The following is a 26800-nucleotide window of genomic DNA, read 5'->3' as shown; positions in this document are numbered from 1 at the left end:
TGGGGAATGGGAGCAGAAGCCAGAGGAGGAGCCCATATCTGAGCCCCAGGTATTCCACCTGCACTTCACCTGTTGGACCAGCTTGGTGGTTGAGAGTCCACTGAGGCACTGGCAAGGAGGTGGCCAGGACAGACAAGGCTGCCTCTATGGACCTCACAGCTCCAGCCCAGATTCAGCTGAAGTCCTCAGGCAACAGGCAGCACAGCTCCTACCCCAGGCCTCTCAGGGCTGCCAAGAACATGAGCTCCGGATGCTAGGCTCTGTTTCAGACCCTGTTCACACTCTCTTTGTCCATGGGCCCAGACACAGTCTTGTGCTGCTCCCTCTGCTTTTGGGTCCTCCATCCATCCTCTCTGCCTAGATAAATCTCTCATCTTTCGATACCCTGCTAAGATGTCACCTCCTCCAAGAAGCTTTTACTGAGTTGAGACACCCCCAGCTATCTGATCTGGCAATGTTTGTATGCACCTCCCTGCACTGTAGTACCTTAACTTGGAGTCTGTGGCCCCTGGGATGACCTTAAGGTTAGGGACATATAAGTTTGTCTCTTAGCACCTTGCATAATGCTTGGCACATAATGGAAACCCAATGAGTATATAATGTAGAAACTATTTCTCCACCCTGGAATATTCTCTCCTTCTCCTCCACCCATCTAAACAGGCCCACCTCTAAGGGAGCAGCTTAAATTCCACCTCATTCTTGAAGGTTTCTCCAGCCTGAATTTGTTGCTTCCTCATTTGTAGGATGACAGAACTCAGAAGAGCTTTAGCCATGATGAGCCGACACAAGTCAGTAGTAAAAGAAGGAATATAAAATGCCTCCTTCAGGAATGTACAGGCTGGACATCATGACTATACAAGTGAAAAAGAGTTAGTGGCTTTAGATTTCTGCAATTTTGGTATAAATCACTGGCCTGGACCTGTATTTACAGAGATGCAATACTCACATCATGTGGGGTTTGTACAAATTGCAGACATCGAGGAACAGAGAATGTTCCAAGGGCAGGCTGTAGGGAAGAGGCTATGATGTGGGAGGTATTATCCTGAAAAAAGCAATGCACAGGGAGCCCTCTTCAAGCACTTAAAGGCTTGCCAAGTAGAAGAACGTGCTTGTTCTGTGTAATTCCAGAACACACAAGCAGAACCAATGGGTGCAAATTATGTGGAGGCTGTTTTTCCTCTATGACCCCCATAGTTTAACCACAAGGACCACAAACATTGATAGTGTTTCTTCAAGAGGTTGTGTGGTCCCTGACCCTGGAGATGTTAAGGCAGAGCCTAATTAACCAATTTCTCAGGGATGCCATAGCACAGATTTCTCCAATTGGAGGGAAACTATGATTCCATGTCTATGAGATGGAGTTTCACTCTGTCGCCCGGGCTGGAGTACAGTGGTGCCATCTTGGCCCACTGCAACCTCTGCCTCCCAGGTTCCAGTGATTCCCCTGCCTCAGCCTCCTAAGTAGCTGGGCCTACAGGTGCATGCCACCATGCCTGGCTAATTTTTGTATTTTTAGTAGACACGAGGTTTCACCATGTTGGCCAGGCTGGTTTGAACTCCTGACCTCAAGTGATCTGCCTGCCTTAGCCTCCCAAAGTGTTGGGATACAGGCATGAGCCACCATGCCTGGCCTAAAGTCCTTTCAATTCTAAGATTTTTTTTTGCCCAAGGAGCTTATCTGCCACTATTGTTTCCAACATGTCCTTGGCCCACAGCTTAGAGAGTCTGGTCTTCTTAATTATCTTTTCAAGTGTTTATGACTTAGTTCCTCAGTAGACTGTGAAACTACTTAACAACAAGGACTGTGTATTGAATGTCTGTGTCACACAGCAGTGTAAATGCTGGGTAAACACTCACTGGTTGCCTGACATAGTAACTCATGCTTTAAGCCTTCCCATAGAAGGGTGAGAGATTGGGAGAGTGGAAGAAGAATGATCACTGGCCTTAGAAAGCAGAAATCTGGTCCCATTTCTGCCCATCTTTTCTCATTTCTCATCCTTCAAGCATCTGAGTCTTAGACCCACCTATCCCACTTCCTCAAGAAGCCCTTGGTGGAACTTTGCAAATGACCAAAGAGGGAGAATTATAATAAGGTTGTTAGTTTCCAGAGAACATTACACCTAAGCTTCTCCACGCTTGTAATGGATGGATGGATGGATGGATGGATGGATGGATGGATGAATGGATGGATGAAAGGGTGGACAGAAGGGTGGATGGATGGGCAAATGGGTGGATGGATGGTTGGATGGATGATGGATGGATGGAAGAATGGACAGATGGGTAGATAGATGGACAGATGGGTGGCCGGGTGGATGGATGGATGGATGGACTGAGTCAAGTAATGTCAATTAGAGACCTGAGTGTTCTTTCCTCTGTGCTCTACTCACACTATCATATTTCCTAGCAGTCCATGGCACATGATGTCTGCTCAGTCTCAGGGTGAATCTGAGGTCAATATCTTTGCAGTTGGGTTTCCCTAGATGTTCTGTCCCATCAAGCTGGTACCAACTAATTAAACCCACTGAAAAGCAGAGACTCCCTTCTCGTCTTTCCAAACAGAGCCACACTCACAGTGCTATCAGCCCCTTCTCTTATTCTGGCTGTCTGGCCACAGCCTGGATTCAGGCATCAGAATTTGTTCTGTCCTTGGGCTTGCCAGACATACTTTCTCTTGTATTCACCACCTCTTCAAGCCTAGGATGGAGCCCCACGGGGCACCAAAGATGTCTGACCCCAGCACTGTTTATCTGGCTGCAAACCCACTAATAACATAGTCAATGACAGTCAGTACAGAGCAGGGGCCCCATACCTTATTTCTGCCAAGGCTTTATGGATGACTCTCTCCCCCTTCAACAAATGCTCATTAATGTTCCCACCATCTTATTATTCATGCTGTACCAAAGACATTGTGAAATGCCCAGGCTCTTCTTCCTTCATGTCCTGCAGCCAATTATAGAGATTGGTGCAGGCCTGACCCACCCGTACCAGACGGTATAAACACAGTGCAATGCCCTGGAGAAATCAGTTGGAGTCTCCAGGGATCAGGGTTCCAGGAACTCAGGATCTGCAGGTCAGTGATGGACAGGCAATATTCTCTCTCTCTTTTCTTTCTTTTCTACTCTCTCCTGTCAATATCTCTGGTATGCCCTCTATCCCTTCACTCCTCCTGGCAAGCTGTCTAGGTAACAAGGTAGTCCCCTCATATGACATGATGGGACATCAAAAACATTTAGGAGCACATAAAGAGATTTGAGGAGAAGGAATAGGTTAAGCCAAATCAAGATTTCTGAACTACTTAGAACAACTGACTTTAGAAAGTAATCTCAAAAGAAACCATCTGGGCCAATGGTATTCAAACCGTGTTTGGTGGAAGCTTAAGAGATTTTTTGTTTTCATTTTTTTTTTTTTTTTTTTTTTTTTTTGTGCTCCTTGGCAGCTCCTCAGTGTCTTCTTTGTAGGCATGAGAAATACTAGCAGGGTTCCAAAGTCTCCATTGCTTCCTGTGTCAGCAAAGCAGCTGCCCTTTATCCTTTTTACAATCATTAGAATTCTGCATAAAATTTTATTGTGAAACTTAAAACAGTTTTGAAAGATACCTTACTCAATCTTTCCATCCAATGTTGATAAGTTGAAGGCCCAGGGATAAAAGGTGGCAAAATAAATTGGTAGCAGAGCTAGGTCTAGGACTCAGCCTTTCTATTCAAAGTCTGCTCTGTGTTTCTATGTCCTGGCCACAAGGACCAGGGTAGTTCAATTAGGGTGGTTGGAGAGAGCTTCAAGTGAGCTGTAAGCCATGCTTCATGACTTCAAGATCTTATTAACTTTTATAAGGGAAACAAATATCTTTATGTACAACAATAAATAATACAGTAAAATTTAATAGGAGTTCAGAGTAAAGTTACAATAGTAAGGGAAAGATTCATTAAACTCTGAGTCATGGAATTATAAATAGTTTGGCCTAGAAAGAACCTTCATAACCACATAATCTAATCCCATGAATGTATAGTGCTGAAACGGAGGGTTGGAGGTTAAAAGACATAACCCTGTATGTCTAAGCTGTAACTCTACACTGGTAATTAATTTGATAGAACTAGATACTGAACCCATCTATACTGATACTATCTCCAGTGATCTTAATATCAAAAGATCTGAATGGATGACAATGAGAAGGGATGACTTTTGAGGAGGGAGAACAATGGGACACCTGTGAGTACGTCCACTGAGAAGATAAGAAAGGAATTATGTTGCCAGGAGGTGTGGTTTAGTGTCCATGGAGAAGTGAGACGCTGTCACACAAGAAAATCAGTGCCAGATGGTGGCAAAACAGTCAGTCACTGTAGATTCTAGAGCTGGGCAGGGATGTGGTGAAAAAAATCTTTAGAACGTGGGTCCAGATTCCTCACATAGGTTGGAATGAATGAAAGGCAGAAAAACCGGGAATACAAGTACAGTAGTAATGGCAATTAAAAACACAAAGTTATATTTTAAAGAAATAACCTGTAGGGACTTGATAAGTTAGACACTGAGTCAGGAGAAGTAGGAGATATTGTCAATGAGTCTCAGGTTTTGAACATCACTGGTGAGAGGAATATTATGACAGTGAGAGAAATGAAATTGGGAGGAATGTGTGGGCTGGGAGGAGAAGATAATTAACTTAACCTTAAATATATTTGGTTGGATATCAGCAGGATGTCCAAAGTGGGCTGTCCTGTAGGCTGCAGGAGGTAAAGTGGGATGTGCAGTCTACATTTGGGAGCCATTAGCCCAAGATGATCATTGCAGCTGTAGAAGTCAATGAATTGCAGCTTAATATGATGTGAAATAGAAGTGCTTAGGACCTTGTTAGCCTTAGGGGTGGCCCCAGAAGGAGGTGAAATCTACAATGGGAGAAAGAGGTGTGAAGGGAGTCGTTCAATGTCAAGGGTTCCAAGGAGGCAATGACTAAATATCAAAGGAATCAAAAGAATCTCTGGATCTGGCTCCGCAGAAGTTAATATTGGTCTTGGACAGAACATCCCACATAGATACTGTGCAGGAGAATGATGAAGGATACGACAGGGTGCTGTGCAAAAGAACATGGGGAAAGCCCAAGTGTAGCTGATGGCAGTGTTTGAGCCAGGACAGGTGAACTGCGGAGGTCTGAGAGCCAGATGCCATGTCCAGGGAGAAATGAGAGGGAGAAAAGAGGGATATAGACTGAAGTTCAGTGAAAAGTCATTTGAGGACAATAGGGAGGGGAAGCTTTGGGGGTGAGGCATGTGGCACACTGGGAGGGGCTTGGCACACAGCAGACGTTCAGCACCAAGACCCAGGCTCTCTGATGGACCAGACGCTAGCTTCCTACCCTTACTCACTTCATCACAATCTATCAGAACCCAGGCAGAGGGAGCCGAATAGGGGAGCCTTTGGGAAAGACACTGTACATTTTGGCTGTGCCAGAATGGGAGGTTTCTAGGGCCCATGGGATCCAGCTGGACTGCACCAGCATTGAATTTCTTCCAGCTCTTTGAGCTGACACTGACCCAGAGTGGGAGTCATCAGCTTGCTATCCACCTTCACCCAGGGCCCTCCACTTTGTTGCCCCACCTAGATCTGGGCACAGCTACCACACTGCCCACTGTCCTGCTGCTACAACCAAAGAAGCCCCAGTGGTTTGGCCAAGGGGAGCCCATCATCAAGTGGGCTTGCATTGAGGCCATGATGCTGTTGAGTTATCTGTACTGGGGGATTGTCTAGTCCTTTAGGACTCAAAGTGCTGGCCAGGAGGAACCAGCAGCATTGACATCACCTGGCTGCATATTTGAAATGTACAGTCTCAGGCCCCACCCCAGGCCTGAAAAACCAGAATCTGTTATTTTAACAAGAACTGCAGGTGGTTTATATATTTATTAATAAATGTGAAGAATGGAATGAAAGTACACCAGTTCCCAAGCAGCCTGGCTGATTGCTGGAATCACTCCAAGTCCTACTGAATTAGAACCTTCGGCCCAGGAAATAGTAATTATACAGAGTCCCCCAGGTGATGCAGATGGGCAGGCACATTTAGGAGCCAATGACTTTAACTGAACACTTCATTTAAAAAATGTTGAAACTTACTTGATACTACAAAGGAAATTCATGTTCATTATAGGAAAAATGTTGATATGTTTAAAAAATTACTCATAAAGCCATAGGTAAGTGGTGCAACAACACGAGTAACGTTTCTATGTATGTGTCTCTATGTGTGGATTTAAATAGAATTACAGTGTACACTTGATTTATAATCTGCATTTTTCACCTAATATATTTTGAAAAATTTTATGTCCTAAAACAAGCTTCTATAATATCATCTTTAACAAACACATACATCCTTATTTATTGAATTTTGCTATAATTTCTTAGCCAATTACCTATTACTGAAAATTCAGATTTTTTTCAACTTCTTGCTATTGTAAAAAATTATGCAGTGAACATTTTTGTAAGTAAACATTTGGGCAATCCGTTATTTTTCCTAAGAGTAAGGGAAACACATGCAATCACAAAGTATACAGAATGCTTTAAGACTTTCATTGACAGCACCAACATCCCTCCAGAATTTGCACTTCTCAGTCCCTATTATCCTTCACTGTTAAGTCTCAAAGTCATACCCCAAGGCCTGGGGACAGAAAATGACTTGTCCAAAGTGACAGTGACAGACCCAGTACTAAAAGCCACCTTGGCTGCAGCCCTCTTTCTGGAACTTGAGTGCTGAGGTGGTTGGAAGCCATATCCTCAGCACCCACCTGTTCCTTCTCACCTGCCTCCCCAGGGTCCCTCAGCATCTCTCTATTCCTCCCTGAGCCCTATTACTTTCTTCCACCTGCCTTCTTCCTTTCTCTTCTCTCATTTTCTGCTTTCTTATATTTTTTCTTCTCTATTGCCTTCTTATTTGGTGAGAATCAGATCTACTCGGTAAACCTCAGCCCTAGTCATACTTGCGTTACTTTCCTGAGCTAATTTCCAACTCCTGATTAGCTCTGGGTTTATTTCCATGCTAAATTCTGGACTGGCCTTTCCAATGGGTGTTCATTTTAGGGAAGAGCTCTAGGACAGGATAACCCATCGGGAAGGAGCAGAGTCATGTGAGGCTGTGTGGCCTGGCATTTATACAGGGCCACTATCTTCACTGTGCCATTTTCCATCTGGAACAGAATGGGGGAGTTTGGATGGGCTGTTTTCAGCAGTCTTGGCCAAGCACTTCTAGTCACTAGGAATGATGTTTTCCAACTTTCTGGGGGGACCCCACCAGCCTCACTGCTGCTGGAGACCCCTTCTAGTTGTGCTCTCTTCTTTCACTCTGGGCTCTAGTTAGCTAACCCTTGGCTAGTTATGGGGGCGGGGGTGTGGTGCCCTGTTGGCCAACAGGGCAGTGGGACTGGGTTTGAGCTGGGCTTATCCTCCAACTGTGAGGGAGGCTACAGCACACTCCACCCCACTCTCAGGGCTGGGAATTGTTGTGGCTCAGCTATTTGGGGGAATCTGTTTTCCAGTTTCTCAGAACCAGCGCAAGCACACACATCCCAGGCTCACACCCCTGGTGGCTGGACTTGCTCCTAGATAGCCTCAGTCAGGGAGAGGCAGAGCTGCCTGGAGCCTGCTGGGCTGGTGGAAGCCTTGGTGGATTCTGGCAGGCCAATTATAGATGAATGGCCTGGGGAACCCGTGCAGCCCGTGGCTGAGTGGTTCTAAGCCCCAGCACGTCTGCCTCTGGCTTCACCCAGCCTCCTTTTCTAACTGCCCTTCTCTCCTCCCCATCAGTGAGGACCAGACACCACTGATTGCAGGAATGTGTTCCCTCCCCATGGCAAGATACTACATGTAAGTTGTCCTGGCATGTCCCTGCTTTCCAAGCCAGGGGGTCAGGGTGGGAAGAGGAAAGGAATGCTGAGTCAGAGGATGAGGCTCCTTCTCACCTTAGAAATTGCAAGTGCCCCATAATTAAGCTTCATCATCACCACAGTAGCAACAGCTCTTTCCTGAACGTCTGCAAGATGCCAGCCAATCTACTGCCTCATCTCTGTTCCAAAAAGTCTATAAGTGGAGTGTTATTAACCCCATTTTACAGATCTGGAAGCTGAGGCTCAAAGAGGGTAAATAACTTCCCCCATGTCACACAGCTACCAAAAGGCAGAGCCAGGAATCAGACTTCATGTCCTCTATGCTGCTCCATCCGCCTCTCTGAAATGTCAGAAAGTTTTGAATCTCAATGACAGCATCTTGATGGTGGTCCCTGTGGCCTTTACTCCCAGTGTGGGCTTCTAATACTTACTTACATTTCATCTCATTTGAGATTTGCATCCTTCCTTATCTTTTACTACTTTGTTGTCTGTGATTTTGTCATAAGCTCCTTTCAGGAAGGAGGTGAGGCATAAGAAAAATAAAAGAGGACTCTGGGATGCATTTCCTCTGCTCCTCCCATGGACCCTGTAATGTCCAGGGCTGTGTCCTGGACAAGGTGGGTGGGGAGCAGTCCTAGTCTCAAGGAGGTGACAGCCTGGCTGGGAAGCAAGACACATACATAGGAAGCACATAAATGACAAAGCAGATGTCAGCACTTCAGGGCATCTAATATGGGTTCTGGTCTCCAAATAGAATGCTGCTGGCATGTGAGTTGTCACATCTGGGTTGTCAAGGTGGCAAGGGGAATGCCAGTTAGCAAGCCCAGGATCTTTCCGGAATTTTATTTTTATTGTACAAGTGAACCTGCTTTAAATATGTACAGTCATTAGCTAAGGGTATTATCGTTAGCTGTTATTGAGATAGAAAAATCCCCTGGAGGTGGTGGAATTTGTCCAGAGGTTCTGCCCTAAAAGGTTAATGAGAGCTCTCCAGCCCTGACAGCAGCTGACAGGCATCTTTGAAACCAGCTAGGTGACTGAGCTAATACCCTGCATGACTTTGAAGCCTTTAAAATATCTGAAAAGCAAATCACACTTCAGTATACACTCAATTAATCTCTGTACTAAAGAGAATAAACATTTATAAACAATTAGGGCAGGCCCAAAAAATTTAAGATAATGTCCACTGTATCCCAAAGTCATCTGAGCCTCACTAAGAAATTTCTCAGGAAGCCAGGAACATTTTCTTTACCCCTCTGTCAGAGGGCATTGGCTCTCCATTCTCCTCTGAAGGCCTCCCCAAGCCATGAGAAGGCAGGAAGCACAGCCTCTGAAAAGCAAGAACACAGGAGACCTTCCTTGCTTTAAGGCTGGCCTGGTCTTTACCTGCTCTTGGGAGTGACCATTTCCCTCTTACCACCTGTGAAGGAGAGAAAATCGCCCAAATGCTCAAGGTGGTGATTCAGAGCATGGAAGTGGAAGGGCTTGGGGGCCAGTGGTGCATAAAGGGAATGGGCCATCAGCACTGTCATACTGTTTCAGAATTAAATATGCAGACCAGAAGGCTCTATACACAAGAGATGGCCAGCTGCTGGTGGGAGATCCTGTTGCAGACAACTGCTGTGCAGGTGAGCTTCTGGGGCCTCCACTCCATGCTCCATCTGCCATAGGCCCTCCCTTCTCTTCTTCCCTTTCCTCCCCAGCAGAGGGTCAGCAGCTGCCCCCAGTGACAGTGAGAAGGGCCAGAGAGCAGCTGTGGCCTCTCCTAGTGAGGGGACACGACTCCTGCAGAAGTCCTGGCTCACCGTCCAGTCTGCATGCAGGGCCAGGCCAGGTGTGCCCATGTCCAGCTCCTTCCTGCCTGAGCCTTTACCTGCCAAGAGCCTGCAACATGGGGTTCCCTTGTCCCTTGACTGTTCTCTCTCTTCCCTCCCAGAGAAGATCTGCATACTTCCTAACAGAGGCTTGGACCGCACCAAGGTTCCCATTTTCCTGGGGATCCAGGGAGGGAGCCGCTGCCTGGCATGTGTGGACACAGAAGAGGGGCCTTCCCTACAGCTGGAGGTGAGAGGCCTCTCCCCATTCTAGGGGACACTGCAGACCTGGCCTGACCCCTGGGATGCTCTGGCATCTTTGTGCCTATCTGTGGATTCCCAGCCAGGTCCACATGTCCTACTTCCTCAGGTTTCCACCATCTCCCTCTGCACCTAGCACCAAGACCCTTGCCCTCTAGAATCTGCAGAAGGCAGTCCCTTGGGTAAAAACCAGCCCTGTCAGGTCCTTTTTTGGCCAAGTCCCAGAGGCCTCCAGGGCTAACACCGCCATCAGCACTCTCATTCTGCAGCCATCCACCTTGCCCCCACAGGATGTGAACATTGAGGAACTGTACAAAGGTGGTGAAGAGGCCACACGCTTCACCTTCTTCCAGAGCAGCTCAGGCTCCGCCTTCAGGCTTGAGGCTGCTGCCCGGCCTGGCTGGTTCCTGTGTGGCCCGGCAGAGCCCCAGCAGCCAGTACAGCTCACCAAGGAGAGTGAGCCCTCAGCCCGTACCAAGTTTTACTTTGAACAGAGCTGGTAGGGAGACAGGAAGCTGCGTTTTAGCCTTGTGCCCCCAAACCAAGCTCATCCTGCTCAGGGTCTATGGTAGGCAGAATAATGTCCCCTGAAATATGTCCACATCCTAATCCCAAGATCTGTGCATATGTTACCATACATGTCCAAAGAGGAAATGTGATTATGTTAAGGATCTTGAGATGAGGAGACAATCCTGGGTTATCCTTGTGGGCTCAGTTTAATCACAAGAAGGAGGCAGGAAGGGAGAGTCAGAGAGAGAATGGAAGATACCATGCTTCTAATTTTGAAGATGGAGTCAGGGGCCTTGAGCCAACAAATGCAGGGGTTTTTAGAAGGTGGAAAAGCCAAGGGAACGGATTCTCCTCTAGAGTCTCCAGAAGGAACACAGCTCTTGACACGTGGATTTCAGCTCAGTGACACCCATTTCAGACTTCTGACTTCCACAACTATAAAATAATAAACTTGTGTTATTGTAAACCTCTAAGTTTGTGGTAACTTGCTATAGCAGCCATAGAAAACTACTACAGAGCCTTATTCGACCCTGTGTCCAGTGTTTGATGCAAGAGACTTGGTGAGTTCTTAGAAGGCTACCTGCAGCTTCTCCTCCAGTCCATCTGCTATGGAGCCTCTAGAAACAACCAAGAAGCCCCAGGCAGAACTCACTGTCCTCTGCACAGGGACAAAGCCCTGGGCTGCTTACAACTTAAATTCTAGCTCAAGTCTTGTGATTTTCTACCAGATACTTCACAGTGAATCCACAATTCCGTGGTTGACTGTTGGTACAGTCCGCTATCTGCCAGGTGCTTTGAGTGTGCAAAGCAAGGAGTAGCAAGGGCCAGACAATATGTGTGTCCTGGGTGTGTTGAGTTTAAGGTTACAGTGGAGTCTCTATGTTGAGGTGATTTGATATAGCTGGGAGTACAGGGCTGGAATTCAGCTGAGAGTTTGCAATTGGAATTCATACTCATCCTCAGAGCTCAAACGCTTCTCTGTTTCATGGAAAATATTTGACTGGGATCAAGCTAGAGCAGAGAGCCCATGGTATCAGGACTCAGAGAAGGCACAGGCTGCTGGCGCTGTCCCTCTGTTGTATAACTACTCAACATTCACCTAGCGTGTTCTGAGTTCCAACCATGGGGCAGCAATTTTAAGAACATTCTGTTGTCATCCTCAGAATGACTCTTCAAGGCAAGCATTTTCACCTCCATTTGACAGATGAGGAAACTGGACTAAGAGAAGTGAAATAACTTGCTGAAGGTCATATGGGCTATCAGTGTTGGAGCTCAAGATAAAACTTGGTGCAGCTGACCTCATTGCCATTTTGCAAATTTTTATTCCACTTAAGGAGCTGAGGATAGAATGGTGAATAAAACCAAACTTCCTTGTAGCTGATAATTGAAAGGGAGAAACACTAAACAAGCAAATAAACAAACAAGAAAACAGAGAGGGCACTTTTCATGATTAGAAGGTGAGGGCAGCAGGTATTCAATGGAAATATTAGATGGGGGGGTCAGGGGAGTTTTTTTTTTTTTTTTTACTTTTTTGAAGAGGTAACATCTGCACTGAGGTTATGGACAGGAAGGAACTGTGACTAGAAATAATCAAGGCAAAAGAGTAGCAAATGTGTTGGCCCTGAGACAGAAAGGAACTGGTATGTTCAAGTAACAGTAGAAGGCTGGGGTGGGGGCTGGAGCCTGGAGAGCAAGGGAGGAGTAGGCAGTGAGCAAGACCAGCAGGGTTGGGTCATGTGTGGCCTTGAAGGCAAAGTACAGGCTTCCAAGTATTAAGTGTGACGGGAGCTACACGATAGGCTCTGATAATGTTTAGGTTCTTTCTCTGAGCTGCCTCTCCACAGCCTGTATGTGCCCCGGGAACTTGATCACCTGGCTAGCCCATTATAACTATGTGTTTACATGGTGGGACTCAATTTTATGTCAGCCGTGGCCAGAACAGCTGCTGGTAAATGCAGAAGAGGCTGAGTAAATGCAAAATCTTAAACAAGTTAATGGATAATCACACTTGATTCCTATTCCTCCTCCTCCTCCTCCTCCTCCTCTTCTTCTTCTTCTTCCTCTTCTTCCTCCTCTCCTCCTCCTCTTCCTCCTCTTCTTCTTCCTCCTCCTCCTCCTTCTTCTCCTTCTCCTCCTCCTCCTCTTCTTCTTCTTCTTCCTCTTCTTCCTCCTCTCCTCCTCCTCTTCCTCCTCTTCTTCTTCCTCCTCCTCCTCCTTCTTCTTCCTCCTCCTCCTCCTTCTCCTCCTCCTCCTCCTCCTCCTCCTCAGGACAGGGTCTTGCTCTATCACCCAGGCTGGAGTACAGTGGTGCAATCATGGCTCACTGCAGCCTTGACCTCCTGGATCAAGCCATTCTCTGCCTCAGCCTCTTGAGTAGCTGCGACCACAGGCATGCATCACCATGCCCAGCTAGGTTTTTTAAATTTTTTGTAGAGACAGGCTCTCATCATGTTGCCCAGGCTGGTCTTGAACTCCTGGGCTCAGGTGATCTTCCCACCTCAGCCACCCAAAGTGTTGGGATTACAGGTGTGAGCTGCTACATCTGGCCAATCACTTGGTTCTTATGGGACATTCATCATACTGTGTGAGAAGAGCTATGGTACCAGGTAGAGACACCATTGTAGCCTAGAGGTGGAGCTGGCAGGGAGGGCTGGGCAGGGCTTCACAGAAGAAAGAGCATATAATCTGGGCCTCAGAGAAAAAGCGGGTGTTTTCCAGGCAGAGAACGCGGGGATGGGCAACCCAGGCAGAAAAACTGCTCAGGAAGGTGTGATGATGGAGAAGAGCTCCCAGCACATCTGAGGTGAGTCATCAATGTGGCTGGGACCCAGGGCTTGGACTGAGGAGTGGCTGCAAATTCACATGAGAAGATGGGTGGCTCCTGATTGCTAATGCCTTGTGAAGGAGTTTTTATCTGGGAGGCCCCAAGGAATCATCCAGGTATTTCAGGCAGGACCCAGATTTTAATCAACACAGATGCTACTGGGTCCTCAGCTCTTCTCAGCCACCCTCTCCCTCCCCTTCTCCCTCCCTGACTTCTGTTTAGCACCGCCCCGGGGTCAGCTTCCATGCTGTGATTTCACAGTCAGCCTGACCCCTGCTTCATCTTCCCTGACCAGTTCATCACCTTCATGCATGTGTTGAAAGACAAACTTTGGCATATTAAAATTTTAAGGAGTTTATTTGAGCAGAGAATGATTCATGAATCACAAGGTGCCAAATTGCAAGCGATTCAGGGCTCCACCCAGGGGCTACCGGAAAACCTTTTATAAGTTGTTCAGGAAGCAAAAGGAAGAAAAAAATTCATTGGTTAAGTGGAAAATCCTTAGTTGCAGGTTAGTCGGCGGTTCCTGATTGGCTAAGCTTAAGTTTCGTTTTCTTAGTCAATGACCATTCACTCTGGGTTGGGTTTTAGTTTACTTAGGCAGGAACCCAACACGCTGGAGTCATCTCAGCCTAATACCTTCCCAATTAATTATTTTAACACATGGTAACTCATTTCTGCTGGCCCTTCCCTTGTGAACTGTGCCCATGGACCACCCAGGCAAATGCAGGCCTCCTCCTACTTACTAGTGGTGCTGTTCCAAGTTGAATCATGTTCTCTATATAACTAAAAAAAATTTTCAGCATGTAAAATATGCCAATTCTCTAACAGTGCACAGAAGAGGAAGAGGACATAAAGACTTAGAAGACATGTCTCTATGACTGAAGGACACATAGTGCAGATGGGAAAACCAGACCTTGTGAATAAAAGCTCATATTTATTGACTGCAAGACACTCCAAATAGCACTTAGAATCAAATTCTGCAGGACTGTGGTAGAAATAGTGATGGGACTTTCTGGCACTAGGGTTTAAAAGTAAGGAATGGAGGCAACTTCTGACAGGTGCAGTTCAGCAATGCCAAGAGTATTCTTCTCCCACACCCCAAGGCTCATCCCTTAAATTCCTTCTCCTCCCTAGAAACCACACCAAAGTCTTCACTCCAAAACCTAACCAGGCTAGAGGGTTATTATTATGTGAATTCTAGGGAGAGGTACACTTTAGGTCTTATCCACTATTTACATTTCAGAATGAACTGGTAGGTCCAGAGAGAGAGTAAACAGGCAATTAAACACAGTGTGGCCAGCTTTCGGTCAGGTAGCACCAGGAGCAGGGTGGGTGGGGAGGGTGAATGTGTGTGTCTGTATGTGCATGTGTGTCTGTATGTGTTTGCATGTCCATGTATGTGTATGTGTGTGCTGTGTGTGCATACGTGCTTACAAGAGACTCCAGATGTAGGCAGCAGTTGATTCACAGAGGGCCTAGTCTTTGTTCCAAGAAGCTATGGAACAACTTCACACAAGAGGGCGATGAACCCAGGGTCTCCTATAACCTGTATTTCCTAAGTCATTCCACCAGGATTCAAAATCTAGTCACTCTTCCCTTTGACCCAAATTTTCATCTCGCAATCATGTCAGTTCTAGGGAAATCTAAACTCACATTTAGGGAGGAAACAGTAAAAGTGAAGAAAAATGAAGACAACTTTAATGGATACTGACTTTTCCTTGATATAATTCTCTAAAATATACAACTACTTCATAAATGAACTTGACAGAAACAAGTGTAATGAATATAAACAGTAAAGTTAACATCTTGGACTGAAGCACTGGCATTCGGTTTACCTGACTTTATTTCTGGTTGGATTTTACATTTGCATAACTAAAAGGGTTCACCAGAATTCTACCAAAACACAGTCTATCCCCAGAGCAGATTCCAATCTCCGCCCTCAAAGGCACAGACTCCACGCTATCTAGAGGCGTGATCCCCCTGCCCATTTCTGAGGCTGGGAGCCTGCAGTGTGGCCTTTGGGCTAAAGATGGCGACAGAGATCAATGTTGGCGCTGCCTTTTTGGGGCTAGGTTCTGAATGAGCTCTAACATTTAATTCTTCAAATACTTAGCAGCTACTGTGTGTCAGCCCTTGTGCCTCAAATCTGCATCTCACTTACAGTAGATGTATCCTTCCACGCAATGCGTGAGAGTAGAATTGGATCCTGTGATGACTTCAGGAAGTCCGGGTGTCCATTCTGTTGGGTAACAATTTTTGTTAGCTCCCCCTTGTCACGAGGGACACAGCCCCTGCTCTCTAGGAGTTTAGAGCTTAGGAGGGAAGGTAGATATTAGACACATACTCATTTCGACATTTTTCCCACCTATGTGAAGGAGCATCACACGAATGCTTGATCCCTTCTCCCCATGACAGGGACATTGCTGTGAATCTGTCTCCTGTACACTCATTCCCTCCAATTCCCTTGGATGTTCTCGCCCAGGCTCTGGTCACAGAATTGGGTGACAAAGGATGCTGGGAGCCTTGAGTTCTAGCAGAGGCTCTTCCATACTGGAATATTTCTCACAGACATTTTCTGAAGGTCCATGGTCACAGGACCCATGATACAAAAAATAGCACTGGTTATGTAAGTTTATCTGCATAAAGGACAGCAGACGTAGGTATCAGCTAGTTATGCATTTTGTAGACTGGTTCCAGTGCACACATTCCAATGAGTGCTCATAGGTTTATGTGAGAAAATGTGTTATTTTTGATACCTTCTTCCACATGCCTCTCCCTGTTCACACCCTCTGCTTCAGACACTGGTCTCCTCACGATTCTCCAAAGACACACTCCAGGCACGATGCTACTCCAGAGCTTCAGCAGTAGCCTTGTGTTTTGAACACTTGTTCCCCAATTACCTGCCTGGCTTGTTTCCTCAGTAAGGCCTACCCTGGTTACCCCCGTTAAAACTGCAATATGCACCCCCTCAAATCTCAGCACCCTTAGATTGCCTATGGTACTATCACATTCTAATACACTCTATAATTTATTTTTTATTTACTGTACTTTTTTTTCCTTTATCCTCCACTAGAATGCAAGATCCACAGGGCAGAGGATTTTCTTTTTGCCTTGTTTATGTATTACCAGCATGTACAAGCATTTATGACGTGTCAAGCACTCAGCAACATTTGCTGAATGAAGAAAAGAACTCAAATAGGATTCCCAAAAGGGTCCTACTTAGAGGTCACGCTCTGCAGAGACTAGCACCAGAGCCCCTGTCCAGATTTATTAGGAAAGACTGTGGCATTAGGTGGGAGTAGTGGGAAGAGGGTCTAGTCTCTAGAAGGAGGGCTGGTGAGGGGTGGACAGGATATCAGGGTTCCCAGTCAATGTCTGAATCACTTTGCGTGGTGCCTCAGTTATCTGTTGCTGAGTAACGAACCAACCCACAATGCAGTGATTTAAAACATCAGTGATTCATTATTCCTTCTGATTCTGTGAGTTGACTAGGTGGTTCCTCTGCTGATCTCGCCAGGGCTCTGTTGCACTCAGCTGGAGGCTCAACTCAGCTGGAAAGTCCAAGATAGTCTCTCCCATGTCTGGCTGTTGGTGCTGGCTGTTGGTTGGGGGCCTTGGCTATTCATGTGTCCTCCCATCCTCCAGTAAACTGGAATGACTTTCTTACATGGCTATCTTAGTGTTGCTTCTCAAAAAGGGAAAGGTAGAAGCTGCAAATAGGCCTAGGGTCCAAAACTCACATTTGTCAGGAAGGACTGTGGCAGTGGGTGGGAGTAGTGGAGAAAGGGTCTAGTCCCCAGAAGTGGAGCTGGTGAGGGTGGATGGGATACTGGGGCTCTCAGCCAATGTCAGAAGCACTTTGTCATAACCTGCCTCATGTTATTCACTCCTACCATAGCCTGTTGGTCTAAGCAAGTCCCAAGGCCAGCCCTGATTTATGGAGATGTGGGTAGAGAAATGGATTCTTCCTCTCAAGGGGAAGATCTGCAAAGAATCTGTGCCCAAAGTCACTGTAAACAAATGGAAGAGGAGGGGGTAAAGCACAGGCTGACTGATTCCTGAATGTGCACTCCTGACCATCATGCTATGCTGCCTCCATGAGAAACCCTGACATGGCTGTGTAGCCAGCAATTCATTCATTCATTCTTTCATCAAATGTTACTGACCACCTGCAATGTTCAAGTGCAGAACTGGGTAGGGGGCATACAGAATTGAATGGGGTCCAAGATTTGGTGCTCCTAAGGAAGATGAGAAAGCCAGCCTTAGCCAAGCTCTCTCAAATCTTCTTCATCTTGCTCTGTGGTTTTAATGCTAACTAGGAACCCAAGGGAGAGGGTCAGCCCTTGGAAGGACTTCCAGAGGAAGGTGAAGCCCAGCTGGAGTCCCAGTCTGTGGCAAGTAAACTGGGAGAAGCAAGGACAGGCTTAAGGCTTAGCTTCTGTGCCAGGGGCTATGTGTAAGGTTTGACTTCCTAGCCTTCTCAGGTTCACACACTACTCCTCATTCCTTCATGCCCTCCCAAGCCCTGAATTCAATGTTGGGCAACAGTGAGAGCTTAATCAATGGCTTTGAATGATTCTTAGGCAAGCTGAGAGGAATATCAACAAATGTTTTATCTGATATTCCCAAGAGTAGCCTGACCCAAATCCAAGATTATCTCCATGGCCTGCCCCTTTACATCAACTCAGAGGATGCTGCTGACATTATATATTTGCGTGCTTACTATGTTAAAAATGTACTGTCAGGAAACCAGAGGCTCTCAAATTATCTTAACCACTTATATCAGGATCAGCTGAAATGCTAGTTAAAAATGAAGATTTCTGGGACTCTACCCCTTACTGGCTAATACAAAATTGCAAAATTGTGGAGCTGAGCCTAGAAAGCTGAATTTCTAGGCAGCCTGTGGGTTATTCTTATGAAGAGTCTGAGGATCTCCAGCCTCTACGGAACGTCACTTCTTCCACGTCCATTTCTGCCACTGATGCTGAATAGACAGAATCCCCCCTTACTACCACCACCTGTAACATGTGCTTGTCACATGATTTAAAAATAAAGCCCCCTGTTGTAAGTCGCAAGTCAGACCCACAGAAGTTAGATCCCAATCAGGGAACGTGACGCTTGGTACGTTTATGTTCCTATGACGAAAAAGGGAATAACTAAAACAGGAAGTTGAAAATCAAACTTTGACTTTCCTATATGGAACCATGCACCAAATTCTGACCCTCTCTGTCGCTCTCTGCTTGTGTGCGTTAGTCATAGGAGGTCATGGAAAATCATCCTCATTCCTCATTATGAGAGGCTGCTCATCAGTCATTATCCCCACACCCTGGCGGGGAGGCAAAGTAGGTGACCACGCATGCAAATTCAGGGAAGTTTGGCTCAGAGAGTTCACATCCCCTCCTAACACAAGAGACAGAGACACCAAAGGTTTGGATTCCAGTAGGGGTGGAAGATGCTTTGCCCAGGGCTGTCTAGTATGGAGATAGGAATATGTTTTTTGGGGGTGTGTGTTCAAGGTAGATGATGCTTCCTTCCCTGTTCTGGAGGTTGGGTCCTCTTCCATAAGGTGTTGTCCTTTGGTACAGCTTTGTTGTACCATATAGATGGTACCTTCTGGGCCTGGACAATCACTTGACCAAAGGGATGGGAGCTCTTGCTCTGAAGAGATCCTGACAAGAGAATATAGGTGTGGCAGAGCCCATTCCTACTCCCCGCACACCCTGCTGGCAGTAGGTAGACATTTACCCCTTTATCGGTGTTCTTATATGGCACCAGACTGTGAGCTCCTAAGGGGATGGGGCCTTGGCATTTTTATTTCTAGATAGAGTCTTGCCTCACAAAAGGACAGAGATACAGTCTAAGAAATGTGTCATTAGGCGATTTTGTTGTGTGAATATCACAGAGTGTACTTACACAAACCTAGATGGTACAGCCTACTACACACTTAGACTATATGGTATAACCTCTTGCCCCTAGGCTATAAACCCGTACAACATGTGACTGTACTGAATACTGCAGGCAACTATAACATGATGGTAAGTATGTGTATATTTAAACATATGCAAGCATAGAAAAATATAGTAAAAATATGATATTATAATCTTACAGGGCCACCGTTGTGTAGACAGTTCATCGTTGAGTGAAACTTCATTATGTAGCAAGTGATTGTTCTCATAAATGAACATGAAATGATTGGGCCACCTTATATAGAAATGCAGGGTTTCCACTGTGTAACTCTAGAGGGCACCATTCACATGTTGATATCATAGAATTGAATATTTACTATAACAATATTATGACAGTTGGCTATAAAGTGCCTTGTACTAAAAAAAAAAAAAAGGCCAGCATTCCTAATAACTTTCTAACTGATGGGAATAAAATCAGAATAGGCAGCCTGTTGCTAATCCACTCCAAGGAGCCACAAGTTGTTAAAGCAAAGAGCACAGCCAGATCAGGAAATCCATTAAGGCAAGCTACAAGCTGGGTCTTTATCAGGAGGGCAATATGGAGTCACCATGGATGATTTCAAGCAAGGGAGTGACACGATCAGATTGACCTCCTAAAATAGTTGCTTCTGGCTGCCAACTGGAGCATGGATTATTGGCACAGCCACTCAAGTGGTTTCCTTCAAGAATTGTTAGACACTCATCATCTCTCAACTGCAGGAGATTTGAAAGAAGTTAATAGATTTAAGGCATCTTTGGGAGGTAGAGTTAATAGATTTTGGTGGTTTATTGTAGGCAGAGTGAGAGAGTCATTGTGAAGGTTTCTTTTTTTGGTGTCTATTGGTAGGTGTCTCTACTAATGAGTGGTGGTTCTATTGATGGGTGGTGATTCTATTCACTGACATAAGCAATGCTGGAAAAGAAAGTGGTAGTTTGGGGGCAGAGAGTGTGGAAATCATAAGCTCTGCTTTTGCCTATGTTGAATTTTGAGGTGTATGTGAGCATCCAGGTAGAGGATTTCAGTGGGCAGTTACATATGCAGACATGGAGTGCAGGAGAGAAATTTGGAATGGAGATACACATTTCAGAGTTTTCAGCACAAAGAAGATGAACTTATGAGGTGAATGAAATGAAGAGAGAGGTTAGTTTAAGAGAGGAGATGGCCCAGGAGAGAGAGATATTTGAGAGGCAGGCAGAAGATGAAAAGCCTTCTATGGAGGTTTAGAAGGAGAGGTCTGGAGAGGCAGAAGGAAAATCAGGAGAAGTGGAATCATGGAAGTCTATATAAGAGGGCTTTAGGGCGAGAGCCAGCAGTGTCGAATGCTAACAGTAGATCAAGTCCAGAAAAGTTTGAAAAGTGTCCACTGGATCTAGGAGCTAAAAACTCCAGAGTGCCTTCAGAAGAGTGATTGTGCAAAAGTGAAGATGAAGGGTCTTCAGGAGTGAGTGGAAAGTGAGAACACAGAGACAGTGAGTAGGGAGAATTATTTTAATAACTTTGGCTGTGAAGGGGAGGAGAAAGAGAAGGGTGTAGCTAGAGGGAGTCATGGGGCTAAGGAAAGAAACTGTCAAGATGTGGCAGGTTTAAACAAGTGTGAAAGCTGACAGGAAGGAGCCAGTGAAGGACAGGTTGGAAAAAACAGGGCGAGGTTACAGTATGAGTACATGCATGAGCTCTCGAGCAAACCTGCCTGGATTCAAATTTCCACTCTGTTATTTCTCATCAGAGAAAATGGAATGAAATTGATGTACTCAAATTACTGAAAAAATTATAAGTGTAGGAGAGTCATGCTTTTCTTATTTTCTAATGAATCCGGGAGCAAAGAAAAATGTCAGTGTCTGGCTGGGCGCAGTGGATCACACCTGTAATACCAGCACTTTGGGAGGCTGAGGTGATCTGGGCACCTGAGCTCAGGAGTTCGAGACCAGCCTGGCCATGTTGGTGAAACCCCGTCTCTATTAAAAATAAAAAGTTAGCTGTGTATGGTGGCATGCACCTGTAGTCCCAGCTACTAGGGAGGCAGATGCAGGAGAATCACTTGAACCCAGGAGGCAGAGGTTGTAGTGAGCTGAGATCATGCCGCTGCACCCCAGCCTGGGTGACAGAGCAAGACACCATCTCAAAAAAAAAAAAAAAAAAAAGGCTGGGCACGGTGGCTCACACCTGTAATCCCAGCACTGTGGGAGGCCGAGGTGGGCAGATAATCTGAGGTGGGGAGTTCGAGACCAGCCTGACCAACATGGAGAAACCCTGTCTCTACTACAAATACAAAATTAGGTGGGCATGTTGGCACATGCCTGTAATCACAGCTACTCAGGAGGCTGAGGCAGGAGAATTACTTGAGCTGGGCAGGTGGAGGTTGCAGTGAGCCGAGATCATGCCATTGCACTCCAACCCGGACAACAAGAGCAAAACTCTGTCTCAAAAAAAAAAGTGTCAGTTACCTTCTTTAGAATTAGCAATAAATCTTTTCAGTATTTATACCATTAAAAATTTGTATCATTAAACATATGAAAATACTTTTTCAGTATTATTTCCATTTATCTATTTATCTATGTTTCATGTATCTATTGCTGTGGAATAAACCACCCTTAAACTTAATGGCTTAAAAATAGAAATCATTTAATCTGCGCTCGCTTCGGCAGCACATATACTAAAATTGGAACAATACAGAGAGGTTTAGCATGGCCCCTGCACAAGGATGGCATGCAAATTCATAAACCGCTCCATAAGAAATAACTTTTTTTTTTTTTTACAAAAGAAAATATCTATTCTCCTTTGTGACTCTGTAATTGGGCAGGACTCAGTGGGGACATAGGGACATCTTGTCTTCACTCCACTCAACATCAGCTGAGAGGAGTCTAAGGGTGGGAACTGGACTGGTCAGATGACTGCCTTACTCACAGGTCTGGAGATTGATGCTGGATCTCTGCTGGGACCTCAGCGGGACTGTTGGCCAAACCACCTTTGCTTGGCCTCTTCATGACACCTGGGCTTCCCCACAATATGGCAACTGGGTTTCAAGAGTAAGGGCTAGGAGAGAGAGAGAGTCAGGCAGAAACTATATAACTTTTGATGACTTCACTTCAGAAGTCATTCAGCATAACTTTTGCCTCATTCTATTCACTAATGTCAGTCTGCATTCAAAGGGAGGAAAATCATACTCCACTTCTTAATGAGAAAAGTCTCAAAGAATTCATGGGCATGTTTTAAAATCAGAACAGCAACAAGTTGCCAATTAAGACAACAAATTACAGGTTTCATTTTCAGGGTTGTTTCTACAGTACGTTGAAACATTTTCTGAAATCTTCAGTGTCTTACACTGATTATTAAACATAAGGAATGTACGTTCATAATATATCCCTCTTTTGTTCAAATCTTTGCAATGACATATTTATTTTAACTAGGAACAGAAAAGTTGGAGATGGCAGCCAGGTGCAGTGGCTCATGCCTGTAACCCCAGCACTTCGGGAGGCCAAGGCGGGCGGATCACGAGGTCAGGAGCTCGAGACTAGCCTGGCCAACATGGCAAAACACTGTGTCTACTAAATATACAAAAATTAACAGGGCTTGGTGTCATGTTCCTGTAATCCCAACTACTCGGGAGGCTGAGGCTTAAGAATCACTTGAACCTGGGAGGCGAAGTTTGAGCCGAGATCGTGCCACTGCACTCCAGCTGGGCAATAGGATGAAACTCTGTCTCAAAAAAAAAAAAAAAAAAACCAAAAAAAAAAACCCAGAAAAGTTGGTGACAGCAGTGGGTATTTGTACAGGTCTTTATAATGCACAGAAAAAAAAGTGCTAGTCTTGCGGCTGTTCTCAGTTTAATGCCTCTCAGATGAATTCTTTGAAAAAGTTTATGCTGCAAAACCACTGAAGCTGTGAGGGAGTGGGGGCACCTGTATCAGAGAACTTTTTGTTTGTTTGTTAATTCTGAAGACTAGAAGCACTATAAGCGATATTATTTGTATGATAAGCAACAGCTCAGGCCTTTGGGCTCTTAAGATTTTCTCAGCCGAAATGAAATAAGAACTAAAAGCAGTTTCATTTAATAATAGTGGGATAAAGAATATAGAGCATTTTTCTTCCCCTTTGTGTAAACATGGTTAAGTGAAGTGGGTGTAACAGTAATAAGAACCACTGCTTCACAGGCTTCTATGGGGAAGACTGGGTTCACTCACACACTCCAAGCCCTTAGTACAGAGCCAGGCACACTGAGGTATGACTAAGTGACTGAGGATGACTGATGATGTGAGAGCCTTGAGGAGCCTGAATGGGACGCAAAGCAAATGCAGAGGGACTGGCCTTGGGTAAGAGTGGGCTCCTGCTTCTATTGAATGAGAGAGAAGAGAGAAAGCATAAAGAAAGTTTCAACAGGTTTTAATGTGGGCTAATGGGGAACTGAGAAAGTGTCCTTCTCCCAGCTTCTATTACTTTGCTATAAGTGAGGAAAAAGGAGATGGGCTAGGAGATTGAAGTCAGTGGAGTAGGCTGGAAATATTTTCTGTGGAGATGGGTCAGCCAGCTCATTATAGAAACATGAAAGGTTTGCTAAGCAAACATGGGGCCAGTTAGTTTTGGATATCATCAGTGTGGGGCAGTGGCTTTGGGTTAGTCTGGGAGGGTGGACCTTGGACAGATCCAGAGCTTTCCACACAGTGCAATGGGAGGGCAAAGGAGCCAAACAGTGGAGAATATTGATGAAAGAATGGTCCGAGTGAGCAACTGAAGGAAGTGAAGACCTCCAAGGAGGAGGTGGTAGAGCAAATTTGAGCAGGTTAAAGGATGGAAGGTTTCTGTGTGGTTGAAATGCCTGAGCAATGGGAATAATGAAGAATGAGAAAAAGAGAGAGAGAGAGAGAGAGAGAGAGAACAAGACTGCTATCGGTTGTGGTCAGAGGGTAGTATAGTAATTTTTACAGAAAGGTCATGGTGTTAGTCATCCAAATGGACATTAAGACCCCTTGGGGATTAGGACAAAGAAGAGAGCTAGGTTCCAGTGACAAATATTTAATAAATAGGGGAGAATGACTAGGCAGTCAGTAGCTGAAAGCTACAAAGAGAGATATAGGATGGTAAAAACGTTAAAGGACTGATGCTTTTGTTTGTTTTTGTTTTTGTTTTGTTTTACAAAGGCTGGAGAAGTCACAATCTGAAAACGTCGGTAGAGAGATGACCCCATGCTGGCCCTGTGATATCCAGATGGTAGGGGCATGAGCTTCTTCTCCTTGAGAAAGATGCAGGGGAAACATGGTCCCAGAGGATAGCCAGGTCTCCGCCAAGGCACAAATTGAGAAAACAGTTAGAAAAGAGAATGGAAAAAAATAGATAGGTTTATTCATTTAAAAAGTAACTATCAAGCACCTGCTCTGTGCATGATACTGTTTTGGGCATTGAGATGCATCTGTGAATAAGACATAGTAAGGAATTTACATTCCAGTGGTAGGGGACAGAGAATAAATGCCTGAGCAAATACATACTCAATATAATTTTGGATAGTGATACAGGCTGTGCAGAAAAAAAATCTGCTATTAGATGAACAGTGAAGGTGAGCAGAGAAAGCGGAGGTTTGCTACAAATTGTGTTCTCCAAAGCAAATGGAGAGTGATGTGGGAGTTGTGTTGACAGTAACCCTAGATAGATTTTATTGTATTAATGCTTGCTAGAATAAATAGCTCTACTGAATAGCAGATGGAGGAAAGCACACTGGGCTTTGCAAATCATCACTGTGATGCATGTAATTTTGCAGCACTGCCAGGGTTTCTCACAGCAACTCATTCCCATTGTGGCCCCTTAGGGAAAGCTGTGACCAGTGCAAGATCTCTCCTACCTGCATGACCTCAGGGCCAGCAACAGACAATTGCAACTCCTGCCCACAGACTCCATGGGTCAGGGAACCACTGGAAAGCAAAGCAGACACTTGCTGTATCAGGGTTGGAGGAAGCCTTTGAGGCCCTTTGCATGCAGCTCAGAGAGGAATGGCATTCTCAGGTTGAGCAAAGGGAAGTGGCTAGCACTTCAGACATGACACTCATTGAAGCTTGGAGGAGACTTTTTTAGGGCAAAGAAAGAGAAGTTTTATTTCACTCATGGTTAGTAAACATAAGACATGTACATTCTTAATACATCTCCAAATAACATTAGAGGAAGACCAGGAACAATGCTGAGGGGATAGAGCTATAACCGGCTGGGGTGAGAAGTGGGGGCATTTGGGAAGGGTGAGAAGTGGGGGCATTTGGGAAAGAGTCCTCATTCCAAGTGGCCTCAAGGTCAGTATCTGGGCTCCTGTGATTCTCTCTGATGCTCTGATTGGCCACTGCATTGGAAATGCCACTCAGGCTCAGATTGGTGCCCCCCTAATGTGTTTTTTTTTTTATCACATATCCTATAGTCCACTTTCCTGATTCTCTCCTAACATGTGCCTCTTCTTGAGATCAAGAGGAAGATATTATTTTCTAGTTACAGTTAAAGTTTTTCCTTTTTAAAATGACCAAATTAATTCATTGATACCTCATTTATTCCCACCTTTTGAGCTGTCATTATATTCAAGACACTATTGTAAAAAATGGAGACTTAAAGATAAAAATAATGTTATAATTCACCCAGCAGGAAGAAGAGATAATTTTTTTGAATGACGCTACAAAATAATGTAAATGTTGGGTTTCCCTTTACTCCACATTCTCTCCTTCAGGCATCTCCAAGCTTCAACCATAACTGACAGATCTTTATCTTTAGTGCATTTTTCTCTTCTAGCTTCCAGGTTTGTACATCCAGTTTCCAACTGGACACTCCATTTAGCATCCCATCTGCATCTCAAACACAACACAACTCAAATGGAATTAACCATCTCCCTGACTACCCTTAGAATCAATCTGTTCCTCCACCTCTTGTATCATCTTTCTCAATGAATGATGTGATTGCTGCCCGCCAGTTATCTAAGCCTTTAAATAATAATACCCTTGATCCCTTCTACATTCAATAGTCACTTCCCATATTCAGTAGTTACTAGGTCCTATTGAGTCTACCTCCTAAACATTTCTAGGGTTTTCTCTCCATCCTCACGGTCAGCACTGTGGGTTAGACTCTTGTCTCCTTATCTGTAGGTCACTGAACAACCTCCCAGCTAGTCTCCTTACCACAAAGTCTTGCCTCCATTTTTTTTTTGTTTTGTTTTGTTTAGGAGCAGAGGTTTAATAGGAAAAAGGAAGAGAAAGGAGAATGGCTCTCTCTTGCGAGACAGAGGGGCTCCCAAATGGGAATTCCCAGTCTTGCTTTGTTCTAAAGCAGGTCCACATTGCTACATAGGGATGGCACCCTGCCTTTTCTTCAATGGCTCCCCACATGTTTGTAGCACAGAAAAGCCTCCTCAGATTCTGGGCCTTGCCAATCTTTAGGTCATTTCTCCATTGCCCTTCCGAATTCTTGTACATGCAGCAAATTTAATAACAGCCATTATGATTATGAGGTTCTTAAAGATTCTCCAGGATGCTGTCATCTCTCACAAGTTCTGTCTTTGCACAGAACTTGTATCTCAACTTCTGTTTGGAAAATCCTTCCTCTTCTACTTCCCTGGTTAATTTTACTCA

At 45.1% G+C, this 26800-nt stretch overlaps 1 protein-coding gene and 1 pseudogene across 1 annotated transcript; both read left to right on the top strand.

Annotated features, from left to right (window-relative positions):
* The first annotated feature begins 7776 nt into the window (after positions 1-7776).
* Positions 7777-10907, top strand: IL1F10 (interleukin 1 family member 10). The gene is made up of 4 exons (XM_016945802.3): positions 7777-7836; positions 9399-9484; positions 9793-9920; positions 10222-10907. Exons 1-4 carry the CDS (start codon positions 7805-7807, stop codon positions 10432-10434), a joined length of 459 nt encoding a protein of 152 aa, XP_016801291.2. The 5' UTR covers positions 7777-7804; the 3' UTR covers positions 10435-10907.
* A 10936-nt stretch (positions 10908-21843) lies between these two features.
* Positions 21844-21962, top strand: LOC112208208 (U6 spliceosomal RNA; annotated as a pseudogene).
* The last annotated feature ends 4838 nt before the right edge of the window (positions 21963-26800 follow it).

This window comes from Pan troglodytes, chromosome 12 (assembly GCF_028858775.2).
Source record: "Pan troglodytes isolate AG18354 chromosome 12, NHGRI_mPanTro3-v2.0_pri, whole genome shotgun sequence".
Classification (NCBI taxonomy): domain Eukaryota; kingdom Metazoa; phylum Chordata; class Mammalia; order Primates; family Hominidae; genus Pan; species Pan troglodytes.
Note: the sequence above shows the minus strand (reverse complement) of the source record. Positions and strands in the feature narration are given on the sequence as shown.